Genomic DNA, 14,018 nt, shown 5'->3' on the forward strand with positions numbered 1-14,018 from the left:
TTATTTTAAAAATGCCATTAAAAGGGTTTATTACACACAATTTTTTGGCAAATGGAATGTCAACTTAATAACCTTACTTACTTTAAACGTTGATTTTTTAAAACGCAACTGGGAAAAAACAATAGCATGAAACCGTCACAATTTTAAAAAGAGCGGATTTTATATGATCCCTTCACATTCCCTAAAACAGGCAGTGATCTCTTTATTAAAAAAAAAATATATATATATTTCCTATGTAAACGCTACACAAACGTTCATGTTTTATTTACAGGGTCCTTGATCATGACGGAGGTTAGACTTTATAAATGACTATGAAAGTTGTTGGATAAAATGAAGTAGTTCTTCACTACTTCAAACAGACCACAAGACTTGAGTTGTCTCAAGCTCATTCTAGGATTGTTGTTCTCGTACTAAGAGATAAAGTTTCATACAACCCTTCGCTGAGGGACACAGCTCCTTCCAGAGTTCTGAGCTTTCGATGGTGAGCAGATCCTGTAAATCAATCACAAAATTGCTGCATCAGCAACAGAGCCTGATTACATCATTAAACCTTTTCAGATAAAGTGATTTGTGCTAGTAAAAAGTCCATTAACATATAAAGAACATAACACATGTAGCTAAAAGAAAGCACTTAAAAGTGGTTGTAAACCTCAGACATGAAATATGAACAAAGCATATCCCTACAGTGCCTTCAAAAAGTATTCATACCCCCTTGAAAATATTCCACATTTTGTCATGTTACAACCAAAAACGTAAATGTATTTTATTGGGATTTTATGTGATAGACCAACACAAAGTGGCACATAATTGTGAAGTGGAAGGAAAATGATAAATGGTTTTCAAGATTTTTTACAAATAAATATCTGAAAAGTGTGGCGTGCATTTGTATTCAGCCCCCTTTACCGTGTGTAATTTAATCTCAGTATAAATACAGCTGTTCTGGGAAGCACTCAGAGGTTTGTTAGAGAACATTAGTGAACAAACCGCATCAAGAAGGCCAAGGAACACATCAGACAGGTCAGTGATAAAGTTGTGGAGAAGATTAAAGCAGGGTTTGGTTATAAACAAAATATATCCCTAGCTTTAAACATCTGACAGAGCACTGTTCAATCCATCATCCGAAAATAGAAAGACTTTGACACAACCGCAAACCTACCAAGACATGGCCGTCCACCTAAACTGACAGGTCGGGCAAGGAGAGCATTAATCAGAGAAGCAGCCAAGAGGCCCATGGTAACTGTGGAGGAGCTGCAGAGATCTACAGATCAGGTGAAAGAATCTGTCCACAGGACAACTATTAGTCATGTATTCCACAAATCCGGCCTTTATGGAAGAGTGACAAGAAGAAAGCCATTGTTGACAGAAAGCCATAAGAAGTCCCGTTTGCAGTTTGCAAGAAGCTATGTGGGGGACACAGCAAACATGTGCAAGAAGGTGCTCGGGGTCAGACGAGACCAAAATTGAACTTTTTGGCCTAAAAGCAAAATGCTATGTGTGGAGGAAAACTAACAATGCACATCACTCTGAACACACCATCCCCACCGTGAAACATGGTGGTGGCAGCATCATGTTGTGGGGATGCTTTTCTTCAGCAGAGACAGGGAAGCTGGTCAGAGTCGATGGGAAGATGGATGAATCCAAATACAGGGCAATCTTAGAAGAAAACCTGCTAGGAGTCTCCAAAAGACTTTAGACTGCGGCGGAGGTTCACCTTCCAACGACCCTAAACATATACAGTCAGAGCTACAATGGAATGGTTTAGATCAAAGCATATTCATGTGTTAGAATGGCCCAGTCAAAGTCCAGACTTAATCCAACTGAGAATCTGTGGCACTGTGGCAAGACTTGAAAATTGCTGTTCACAGACGCTCTCCTTCCAATCTGATAGAGCTTGAGCTATTTTGCAAAGAAGAATGGGCAAAAATTTCACTATAGATGTGCAAAGCTGGTAGAGACATCCCCAAAAAGACTTGCAGATGTACTTGCAGTGAAAGTTGGATCTACAAAGTATTGATTCAGGGGGGCTAAATACAAATGCACGCCACACTTCACATATTTATTTGTAAAATATTTTGAAAACCATTTATCATTTCCCTTCCATGTCACAATTGAGAGCCACTTTGTGTTGGTCTATAACATAAAATCCCAATAAAATACATTTACGTTTTTGGTTGTAACATGACAAAATGTGGAAAATTTCAAAGGGTGTGAATACTTTTTCAAGGCACTGTATATAGTATGTACATATCTCAACCCATAACACTAAGTTTTATTTCTGTCTGCTGCCTTGTTCCTCTGCAATCAGCATGAATCACTTCTGAAAAGTTTTCCTGACAGCAAAAGAAAAATGGTGACAGGGAAGGGAACTCCAGCAAATTGACGGCCTCAGCTCTGTTCCTGTGTAAGAGGGGTGTCTTCCCTCCCTCCAATCAGCTCTTAAAGGGCTCCTCACTGATGTAACTTTAGCTCTCTGCCACCTGTTTATCAGAGCCAAGAGATCCTGTGTAAATTCTGCACTTTGCATGAATGTAGGCGGGGAAAGACGGATGTAGATAAACAGGTACAATGGATGTAGGAGGATTCATTTCATCTCTGTGTATTACCTGAAGCTAGTAACTTCACTTTGTATATGTAAGGGTTTACAAGCACTTTAAATTCTAACAAGTAACATACTGGAGAGATTAAAGCTCAACTCCGGGCAAAATAAACTCTCTGCCCGCACTGCACAGGTTAACTACTCGTTTTTGTCTAGGGGATTAGTGAATGGAGATTTACCTAAACTTCCAAGCACAAGACTGGTCAGAATGGCTTCTGTTATTGGGGAATTATATTATTTTTACATTATAAAGCTATGTATTATTGTGGGGTATGAACTGTGCTAAATATTTTTTGTCTTTTTTTGGTGCTTTTAAGACCAGGCTGGAGCAGTTGTTATTGTTAATGGGGAATGATGTTATTTCACATTATAATTTATACTTACTGCATGTTGTGCAGTTTGAATTGTGGAAGATACGTTATTATTTAAAATATATATTTTTTGAGAACAGTTATTTGAGACAGGAATTTTTCTAAAACTGTGGTCTCTTGGATTGGAATGTAAAAGGGATAGGGGTACCATGAAGTGGAATGTCATTTTTTTACTTTTTAAACAAAACTAGTCTGCAGGAGACATGTTATCCCAGATACAGCAAGGGATCTACAATGGGCCAATTACACTCAGGGCATGCAGTCTTGCTATTCTTCATATTCACGTTGTGTTAGTATACTTATACACAGGCTGGTTCAGTTTACTTGTGTTCAGAAAGCGGTGGATTTAAAAAAAAAGGTAGATATTGATTCATATATAGTTCATTGTTTGCAATATTTTATTCTCCCACAGTGTAAATTTTGGCAGCAAATTTCGATTTAGTCATAGTCTTGACTAACATGCCATTTTAGTCTTCAATTGTTTTAGTTTTAGTCGTTTTTAGTTGACTAAATCTCCAGTACATTTTAGTCGACTAAAATCTAATGGGTTTACTTACATTGCAATGCATTATTTAAGCATTTCTCTACAATTTCCAAACTCTTATGCCCTGTACACACGGTCGGATTTTCCGACGCAAAATGTGTGATAGGACTTTGTCGTCGGAAAATCCGACCGTGTGTGGGCTCCATCACACATTTTCCATCAGAATTTCCGACACACAAAGTTTGAGAGCTTGCTATAAAATTTTCCGACAACAAAATCCGTTGTCGGAAATTCCGATCGTGTGTACACAAATCCGACGCACAAAGTGCCACGCATGCTCAGAATAAATTAAGAGACGAAAGCTATTGGCTACTGCCCCGTTTATAGTCCCGACGTACGTGTTTTACGTCACCGCGCTCCAGAACGATCGGATTTTCCAACAACTTTGTGTGACCGTGTGTATGCAAGACAAGTTTGAATCAACATCCGTCGGAAAAAATCCATGGATTTTGTTGTTGGAATGTCCGATCGTGTGTACAGGGCAATATACTTCTGGAGTGAAAAATCGAATAGGTTATTATTTATGGTATTAAGGTTTGAACATGCATTACAGACACAGATTTAGTCATTATACAGTATCTCACAAAAGTGAGTACACCCCTCACGTTTTTGTAAATATTTTATTATATCTTTTCATGTGACAATACTGAAGAAATGACACTTTGCTACAATGTAAAGTAGTGAGTGTACAGCTTGTATAACATTGTAAATTTGCGGTCCTCTCAAAATAACTCAACACACAGCCATTAATGTCTAAACCACTGGAAACAAAAGTGAGTACACTCCTAAGTCCCGAGCGATGTTGTGCCCTGAGCGAACGCGGGAGCCCGGTGGTGATCGCGACCGCCGGTCACTCGCAACGGCTACGTGGGCGAGCAGGCGGCTCGTGCTCGCCCCTAGTCACAGGGCGACAGGGCGAAGCGACGTTACATTGCGGCTCGTGCTCGTCCCTAGTCACAGGGCCACAGGGCGAAGTGACGTTACATTTCACCCAGCCGTGCCATTCTGCCACAGTACAACTGCGGCGGCTGGTCGGCAAGTGGTTAAGGACCAGTTCACACAGCAACAAACAGCTGCCACACACCAAACCGCAGCAGTTTAGCATGTGCCCGCTGTCTGTTGTGGCTGCAGTGAGCTGGTGGTGTGATACGTGTTTCAACACATCACACAGCTCCTTTTTTTTTTTTTTTGTAGAAACATTACGCGAAGTGCGCAAAATTAACACTTCATTCATACCACTGTACAGCAAAGTGATGCGCTGCTGTACAGCGACGTACGATCCTGTCTAGTGCGTTGCTTAAAATTGCAGAATGTCTGCATTTTACCGCAGCTCACTGGCCTGCACCTCCAGGGTGTGTTGCATTTTGAGTAGGATACATACAAGGTGGTATCAAAACATTTCAAGGCTAGTTTTGTAACACGCCAACAGATGGCTGCATGCACAGTCACAGGGAGCACCGACCTTCAGAAGTCAGTGTGCCAAAAGACATTGTCCTGTGTACATCGGGACAATGTGCAACTTTGGACCACGTGCGTTACCACGTCTGCCATTTCATCATGGACAGCAAGTTAGAACAAAGCGCAAAAGTAAAATTCTGCGTGAAACTGGGCAAATCTGCCACAGAGACGCTTGACATGCTTCGGCAAGTTTACGGCGATACTGCAATGAGTCGTTCAAGGTATTTTGAGTGGCATGAGCGATTGTTCTCCAATGCGCAAGTTGCCGAATGGTTCTGACATTTTCGGGGGGTTGAGTTTGTTGAAGGTCTTTCTGATCTCTTGTTGTCTTCCAGTGATGTTCTTCCACTCTTGAAGCATGCCAGCCACTCAAAACACCTCGAATGACTCATTGCAGCATCGCCGTTGTTGTCACCACCGACATCATTGCTGTCCATGATGAAATGGCAGACATGGTAACACACATGGTCAGAATAGCACAAGTTTCACAGTTCCCGATGTACACAGGACAATGTCTTTTGGCATACTGACTTATGAAGGTCGGTGCTCCCTGTGACTGTGCGTGTAGCCTCATGCTGCAATCTGTTGGCGTGATAAATTTTTGATACCACCTCAGATTATTTTCGGTGTGGCCTAGCAGTGACCTACATTCTTACAGTGCGGTAAAACACAGATCACCATACTATGTGTGAACAGGACCAAAAGGGAAATCCCCTCTGTCTCAATACAAGCCTCTCAGACAGTAACTCATTTATTTGTTGTCCATAGCAGGTATAGAAATTTCAGTTCAGTTCACGGAGCAAGGCTTTGGGACAGTCCTAATTGTACTAGATGTGGACAGGTTCTGGGAGATTTCATTCACCTTATCTGGAGATGTCCTAAGTCAATAAGATATTGGAAAGATGTTGTTCAACATATTAATACTATTTGTGAAGCAAATGTTGTAAGTAATTCAAGTATTTGTATATTGGGGCATCTAAATGGTCTGGAAAATCTAGTTAATTAAGGATCAGGGCTTAGTGTCACCTTGCTTTTTAGAAAATTGATTGTTCAAAATTGGACTTCACCACGTCCACCAAAAAAGTGTGAGAATGCTTATTAGCGGTCAATTTAAAGTGATATTAATCACTAAACTATTAATACAAAATTGATACTAAAAATACACTGGGTTCATGCATCATCAAAAGAAAACAAGCACAACATTGAAAAATGTTGCCCATGACAGCCAATCGGAATTCAGGTTTAATGTTTCCCTTAACATAAAAAAAGAGAAACCTGATTGGCTTTCATCAATAACAGCCTAAATTGTGTGGCCTTTTTTTCTCTAATTTTAAAGCAGTATTAAACCCAAAAGCAAACTTCTTTCTAATCTTTTTCTTAGATGTGATGGCTGCATTAGCTTAAAAAAAAATATATATATAATATATATATATATATATATATATATATATATATATATATATATATATATATATATATTTATATTAATATTACACACACATACATACACACACTAGAAGTGAGGGCAAATTAGTAATGCTAGTGAATGCAGCTGCTGTACACAAAGTGCTATTCACTTGGCTGAATAAAAAGTATATATAATTACGGCGCTCGCAATATAAACAAATTAAATTAATGAGTGAAAAAAAACAAATGACAAAAAACACGTCCATATACATTGTGCAAATGTGCTCCAATCAAAGTGCAGTTGTGCTCCACACTTCAAGGTGAGCCACACACCCCTCCTGTGTCCCCGCTCACCGAAAAGAAAGGACCCCTAACTTTTCAGTCCAGGGGACATTCAGGCTAGAACGTGGCCATACATGGCAAAAGGATCCAATGAAGATCTCCCCCAATCGCGATGGTCCTATGTGGATATTGTAGCCAAAAATGAAAAGAGGGACTAATAGTGGAGGTACAGTTTGGCAGATCTTTAATGCGCAAACATGGATAGGTACTTACAGGTTACAAATCATTGAGCATGGAAATTACAATTTCTTGAGGACGTCTTGTGAGAAGGCGAAACGTGTTGAAGCATTTTTCTGGCTTTCAAGTCCAAACGACGTCGCTTCCTGTTTCGGTGGAATGCACTCTGGATGAGGCGTTTCCTGGCGTTTATCCTTGCAATTTCGATGCTTAAGGTTTGTAGCCTGTAAGTACCTATCCACGTCTGCACATTAATCTGCCAAACTGTACTTCACTATTAGTTTTTCCATCAAACACTCCCCTCCCAAGATACGGTCAATGCTGCTGTCCAACTGTGCCCCATATGTGCCTTAATCTAGAGTAGGGGCATTTGAGTACAGGAGGAGTGTTACTGGCCAGAGCAAAAGGGGAAAAAAAAGGAGGGAGAAAAAGCCTTTAAAAAACAAATGTAGTCGCCACACCTATTGATTGGTAAGCTGCAATATATTACATTTTTGGATTTGGGTTTAATACCACTTTAATGCATCAGTTGTAGGTATTGCAGCAACATATTTTATGAATACCACAAAATAAAAATACACATTTTAGGCACACCGACACATAGCTTTTTGTTTTTAGAAAAAAAAAACATATATGTTGTGGCATCAATTGCTCCATCCTTACCTCTCTGTCTAGAAAAATAATATCTGTAGATTCCTGTGCCTCTGGTCCTCCCTGTAAGTACTTATCCTTCACTTCTTCTGAGGTCAGACTGCACCTGAGAAGTGACATTTCAGGTCAGTTGAGAAAGAACATAAGGAGAGAGATGAAAACACAATGGACACGTCAACAATGTGCTCACCTTACATAGAATTCTGCACTTGGTCGCCCTGCACTTGTATGGTTACGGGCAATGCCAAGCAGAAGAGGTTCACTTAATGTAGACAAAGGTAAATTAACCTAACGAAAAGAAGATGTTTTAATAAATTGTATAAAACATTTGTTATATTACATATCAATATATATTCCATTGCTATAGCCATCTACCACAGCAATTCAGTGATTTCTGGGTGTCACAGGTTGACATCTTGTGGCCATAGTGAGTACTACAGCAAACAATAGAACTAAGAATCCCAGCTGTGTTTATTAAAGTGGAACTTCACTTGCTTAGTCAACATTGACTATTTTTCATCCATATGCTGCCAGTATTAGCAAATAGGTAGAAAAGTCTGTTAATAAAATAGATAATGAAAGTAAGTATATATCATATTTACAGGTTTTAAACTTTTTTTTTTTACATTTCTTCAGTGATTTCCTGGTTTCTAGCCTATGTAAATGATGTCATACATCCCAGGAGTCTTCAGGAGGGGCTTTCTGAGCGAAGTACACCCTCCTACCTGCATGTCTGAGCTAAGGGCAGATGAATTCCAGAAAGTAAATGCTACATGAATCATCTGCCCTTTCTCAAGTTGGCTATGGGCAAAAATGCTAGAGGGAGATTTCCTCAGCTAAATAAAGCACGGGGACATGGATGGATGGATGGGGGAGTTTGCTTTAATTAATAAAAACAAATGAAATAGTGTTTTTGGTTAGTGGTGCTCAGATACAGTGTAGTTCTGCTTTAACTTCCCTGGCGATTTACCTGAGTGTGGCTCGGGGTTAAAATTTCAGTACCATTAGCGGTAACCCCGAGCCACACTCGGGATTGAATTGCAGGATCCCGGTGCGGTATACTTACCTTGTCCCCAGGATCCTGCGATGTCCCCCCGCTGTGTCTGCGGGCTCTGTCCTCCGCCCGAAGCCTCTGTGTGCCGGGCTCCGTTCCCTGCAAGTGTCGCAACGCACTGGGCGGAGCCTGGCGGCAAATTCAAAAAAGTGAAAAATCATAATACATACAGTACATTGTATTCTTACAGATTACATTACTGTATGAAATAATTTCACATCCCTTTTGTCCCTAGTGGTTTGTCCAATGTCCCTCATGCAGTTTTAGATTATATATACACTGTTCTTTCTGCCTGGAAACTGGAGATTGTCTATAGCAACCAAAAAGTGTCCCTTTACGCCAAAAGTGGTTTTAGACCAGCTAGAAAACAGCGATAGTAAATTAGAACACATGCTGAATTGAGCGATAGTGAATCGTGGGGAAATTCATTTTATTATTATTATTATATATTTTTTTTATAATTATTTATATTTATATTATAATTTATGATTTTGTGTTTCAAACTTTATCATACCCGGGATATCTACTAGACTCTTGTTTGGACAGATTTAAGTGTGAAAAGAGGTACAAGTACATTAAAAAGATTTATATAAAACAAAATACCAGCAGAACAAAGCTGGAAATTACAAAACAATTGATAAATAATAGGAAGTGTTACATAAAAGCGGAGTTCCACCCTAAAGTGGAACTCCTGGCTTTGAAGCTGCAAACAGTCCAAGCTGGGTGCCCATAGTAGAAATGCTGGCGCCGCCGGGGGGGGGGTTTGGCACTGGGGGCGGACACAGGGAGAACACGGCTGGGGGGAGCGCACTGCTGGATCGTGGGACAGGTGAGTGTGTTTATTAAGTCAGCAGCTACAAAAACTGTAGCTGCTGACTTTTAATAAACACAAAAATGACTGGAGCTCCACTTTAAGTGATTCTAAACCCCCCCCCCCCCCCCCCCCCCCAAAAAAAAATTCTTTATTTATAGAAATAAAGAATCTATCAGGAGCAGAACAATACAATACTGTACACAAAATTAGAACAGTATCTCGCAAAATATGAACAATAGTGAGAGACAGAGAGAATGCCAAATATCAGGTGATCTGAAACAATAAATGAAAAACAAAAAACTCCTAAAATCCCAGAACTAACCATAACAAAATGTTGCAGAACTCACTCAGACGGACACTTCAAATTTTCCAATTTTTATAAAAAGGAGGGGAGACGCAAGGTTGGTGGGGGGAAAAAATGTATTTTTTTCTCAATGATAAACATGTCATACTTATGTGCTCTGTGCAATGGTTTTGAAAATTTGACTACTCAGGAGTCCATTTCCTAGCACAGCCCCCTCTCTTCTTCTGGGAGTGTCTGGTCACTCTCTAACTACTACGATGTCACTTGAATGACAGCTCTGAGCCTGCTGGAGAAGTGATAACTCATCCAAGATGGCCAAGATGGCCAAGATGGCCACGGCCAGCAGCAGTCTCAGGGCTATTTGATGTTTACAGGTAAATAATAGCCATAAAAAAAAAAAACAAACAAAAAAAAACACCAGGTAGAGCCCTTGCACACTGGGGCGGGGGGCGGCGTCGGCGGTAAAACGCCGCTATTATTAGCGGCGTTTTACTGTCGGTATGCGGCCGCTAGCGGGGCGGTTTTACCCCCGCTAGCGGCCGAGAAAGGGTTAAATACCACCGCAAAGCGCCTCTGCAGAGGCGCTTTGCCGGCGGTATAGCCACGCCGTCCCATTGATTTCAATGGGCAGGAGCGGTAAGGGAGCGGTATACACACCGCTCCTTCACCGCTCCGAAGATGCTGCTGGCAGGACTTTTTTTACCGTCCTGCCAGCGCATCGCTCCAGTGTGCAAGCCCTCGGGGCTTGCACACTGGAATGAAAGCAGCGGCACTTTCGGGGCGGTTTGCAGGCGCTATTATTAGCGCAATAGCGCCTGCAAACCGCCCCAGTGTGCAAGGGCTCTTAAATATAATCTAACGGGAATTTTTTTTCCCTTGAAATTAATGGTCTGGCAAAGGGTCTCTAGAATTTGGACAGTACTTTATCAAAATCAAGCCCACTTTGTCAAGACACAATTTAAAGAGTGCCAACACGGCGTTCACAAGTAAGGTCCTGATGAAGCCACGTGGTTTAATGGCGTTACGCATAGCTGCAGAGCCAGGTGACGTCAGTCCCATACCCAGCATTATTGGAACCTTACTTGTGAGCGCCGTGTTGGCACTTTTTAAATGCTTTTTATACATTAATAAAATGCGAGTACCGTATTTAACCTCAGGAGTGGCTGGGTAATATGCGATTGTTAGAGAACACTACACTATATGCGGATGTTTTCTTTCTACATGTACGGCGGAGCATATGGAGATACAGCCAGCTGAGGTCGGCATATAAATCTAGGAGCCATACTTTGTGGCTGAGACCAGATGATCGTCATACCTATAGAAGGATTGTTGTCCTAAAAACCTGTTTGGATCTGCATTAATTTACAGATCCACTTGCAAGGTGAGCGAGCATTTTAGCTGGTGGTGGAACACATAGTTTATAAGGGTGAAGACCCTCAACACTTGCACCTTTTTTTCTTTATGCTTTTGGATATAAACGGCGGACTACTTAGAAGCTTTTTCAGTGAAGCACATAGTTTTTAAGAAGGAGAAGTCCAGCCAAACCTCGTTTGGCTGGACTTCTCCTGTGGATCACAGAAGTGAAATTTGTTTTTTTAACTCCTGTGACCTGTTTTCAGCAAAGAGCGGACTGAAATCCGCTCTCTGTCGATGTAAAAGAAATCAGTCCAGGCACCGCATCATCCCGACAATGGAAGTCTGGATCCGCCAGGTGCCTGGAGGACTGACACCCGTCTCAGCCTCTTAGCAAGCCTAAGATGGCCGTTCCCCTCCACAGTTCAGCGTTCCAGTGAGCAAGCAGGGAGCAGAGTGGAGAGCTGCTGATTGACAGTCAGCAACTCTCTACTCGGGGAGCTGTGAGAACCGAGCCATCGGAGATGTTCGATTGCTTGATTTTCAGTGCAGAGGCGCCGGGGGACAGATGCAGCATTGGACCCAATGCTGCATCCACCTAGGCAAGTTTGAAACTGAAAAAAAAAAATATATATAATATTATTATTATTAATAATAATAATACATACTTCCTTTTTAAGGGCGAAGGGCCCTAAACACTGACAGGTGTTTGAATTGTAGCACATAGCTAATGAGGGAGTGCTACTTTCACTGTATTGCTGTTTTTCATGTTTTGGAAGTTTTTTATGTAATTAAGTGTATAAGGGGTTGATGTCATATGAATAGGATTTTGATCTGAGAGATTTTCTATGTGTTTAAGCACCTAAGATTATGTTCACTTAATACCAGAGGTTGGTCATATAAATTAGGTAATCTGTTTTAAGAAATGCAAATACACAACTTTTTTCAATCAGCACTTACCATTGTGGGAACACAATTTGTATTTGCAGCAGCTTAGAGGTCACTGCATTTTATATAATACTTTGGCGGCGCCCAGCACCATTTTTGTTTATTTTGCATGATTTAAAGCTTATTACAAAGATGCAAAAAAATATTTCAAAACAGAGCAAACAACATTTTGTGATGTTGGTTTGTGTGCATTTAAATTCATTTCAGTGTATTTGATATTGAAAACATACATGTTTGAAAAATGGTTCAAAAAGCCTCATCATAAAATCTGTTTCTTGGGGTCCATTGAGGAACTCAGGAAGTCTTTACCTTTGGGTTATACTACGCCTTCAGGGAAACTGGACTCTCTCCTTCCCTATCCTACTATCAGCATGTCTCCATTTTTTATTAGCAAAGTAGTAAACTTTGGGTTGTGCAAAAGCAGTCCAATTGAGAGGTGGGTAACACAGCAAACTATTGCCATCAGGCCCAAAAAGAAAAAAAAAAAAAAAAAAAAATGATAAGAAGGAGGAAAGAGCACTGCTTGGAGCTCAGAGAGCCACCTCAAGGATATTACACCCAATGCTGTCAGATGAGGTTGAAACATCCACCTGGTAGAACTTAGAGGACATGTGAACAGAGGACCTTTGACAACCTCGCCAATCTGGGAAGTAGTTGCTCGATTAAAAAAATCCCAGAGAATGCAAAGTATTATCCGATGAGATGAAGATTGTGACATCACCACACTTCTTCTCGACCTTGTCCAATCAGAGAACACATTGTATAAAATTGAGAAAATGCAAAAAGTGTTCCCTGGATGGCGCTTGTGCCGAACAAGCGACCTTCTGAAATTTTCAGAGCTGTAGGGCAGCCACTTAGCACATTATCCAGAAGCCAGTGGAGAGCAGTATAATAGCAGTGCTTCCCCCACAGTGATTTCCAGCTTCTATGGAGATTCTAGGAGGTATGGCACATACATACCAAGCTATGTAGAAATTGCCACACCTGAAAACTTCAGATTAAGTCTGGACAGATTGGGGACCTCCTAAGGTATTTTTCTGCAGCATGCAACCCCACTTGGGAGTTCAAAAAGGCATGTTCAAATGTTTTCCATCCCACATTTTTTGTTGTTTTGCTTGAAATAAATTAAGGATTGTGACTGGATACTGAATAAAAGTAACAACATTTGTCAAGTGTATGTGGTAGCATTGCATATCAATTACCTCATCCCGTATTTCAGCCAGGATAGATGAGAAAAGCTCTCTGATGACCAGTTCTGGCTCTAAAACTTCCAAGCTCAGTTCTTCCTCAGGAACATTGGGAGCAACAGCCTAGTGAGAATGAATAAAAGAAAAACATGTTAAAGCCCAAATGAACTTTCAGCTAAAGTAGAGCTAAAAAGAAAAGAAAAGTTTTTTTTAAACTTTGGATAGTACAAGGGAGGGTGAAACTCTTTTTTTTTTGTGATCTGTGTTCCATTGGGATGATTTCTCTGCACTTCTTGTTCCATAGCCAAAACAGAAAGTGAGAGGAAATCCCTCCAAAGTCAGGGAATTCCTGTTTGTCGCCACAACTAGTGTCCCCCATTGGAAGAGATTGCCTCCAATGTTGTTCTGGGGACAACCCAAATGTTGTTTCTTTTTTACTTACACCATTGGGGATAATGGTAAAATAAGACAAAACAGATGGTGAATGTCCCTAACAGGGGCACAGACAGTAATATTTGATAGGTGTAAGTGGCAGCCCATGCATTGTGGGCGCACGGGCGCCGCCCCCCCGGCACCTCCGCCGCCCTCCCTAGTCATGTGCCCAGTCCCTTTCAGGACGCCGGACACATGAAATCCTATGGCGGGGATAGGTGGGGGTGGTGTATTTTGAAAGCACGTGATTAGAACCAGAGGCTCTAATAGGCTTCAAAATAGGATGGGCTTGGGGCACAAAGCACTGCGTCCCGATCCCACCCTGTTGTGTGGCATAGCGAATTAATTTTCGCTATTTTCACACTAACATTCCTCCCTGC

General features: G+C 41.1%; 1 protein-coding gene across 2 annotated transcripts in view; it reads right to left on the bottom strand.

Annotated features, from left to right (window-relative positions):
* Positions 1-209: 209 nt before the first annotated feature.
* The window catches only part of NUDT22 (nudix hydrolase 22), a 69,247-nt gene continuing 55,438 nt past the window's right edge, over positions 210-14,018 (bottom strand). For both annotated transcript variants that reach the window (XM_073605361.1, XM_073605362.1), the window contains exons 3-6: positions 13,222-13,329; positions 7,737-7,834; positions 7,559-7,652; positions 210-492 (exon numbers count right to left, since the gene is read on the bottom strand). In XM_073605361.1, coding sequence (XP_073461462.1) covers positions 391-492; positions 7,559-7,652; positions 7,737-7,834; positions 13,222-13,329 — 402 coding nt within the window. In that variant the 3' untranslated portion in view covers positions 210-390. The remainder of the gene's footprint in view (positions 493-7,558; positions 7,653-7,736; positions 7,835-13,221; positions 13,330-14,018) is intronic.

The sequence above is a fragment of the Aquarana catesbeiana genome, linkage group LG11 (genome assembly GCF_042186555.1).
Source record: "Aquarana catesbeiana isolate 2022-GZ linkage group LG11, ASM4218655v1, whole genome shotgun sequence".
NCBI classification, from domain to species: Eukaryota; Metazoa; Chordata; class Amphibia; order Anura; family Ranidae; genus Aquarana; species Aquarana catesbeiana.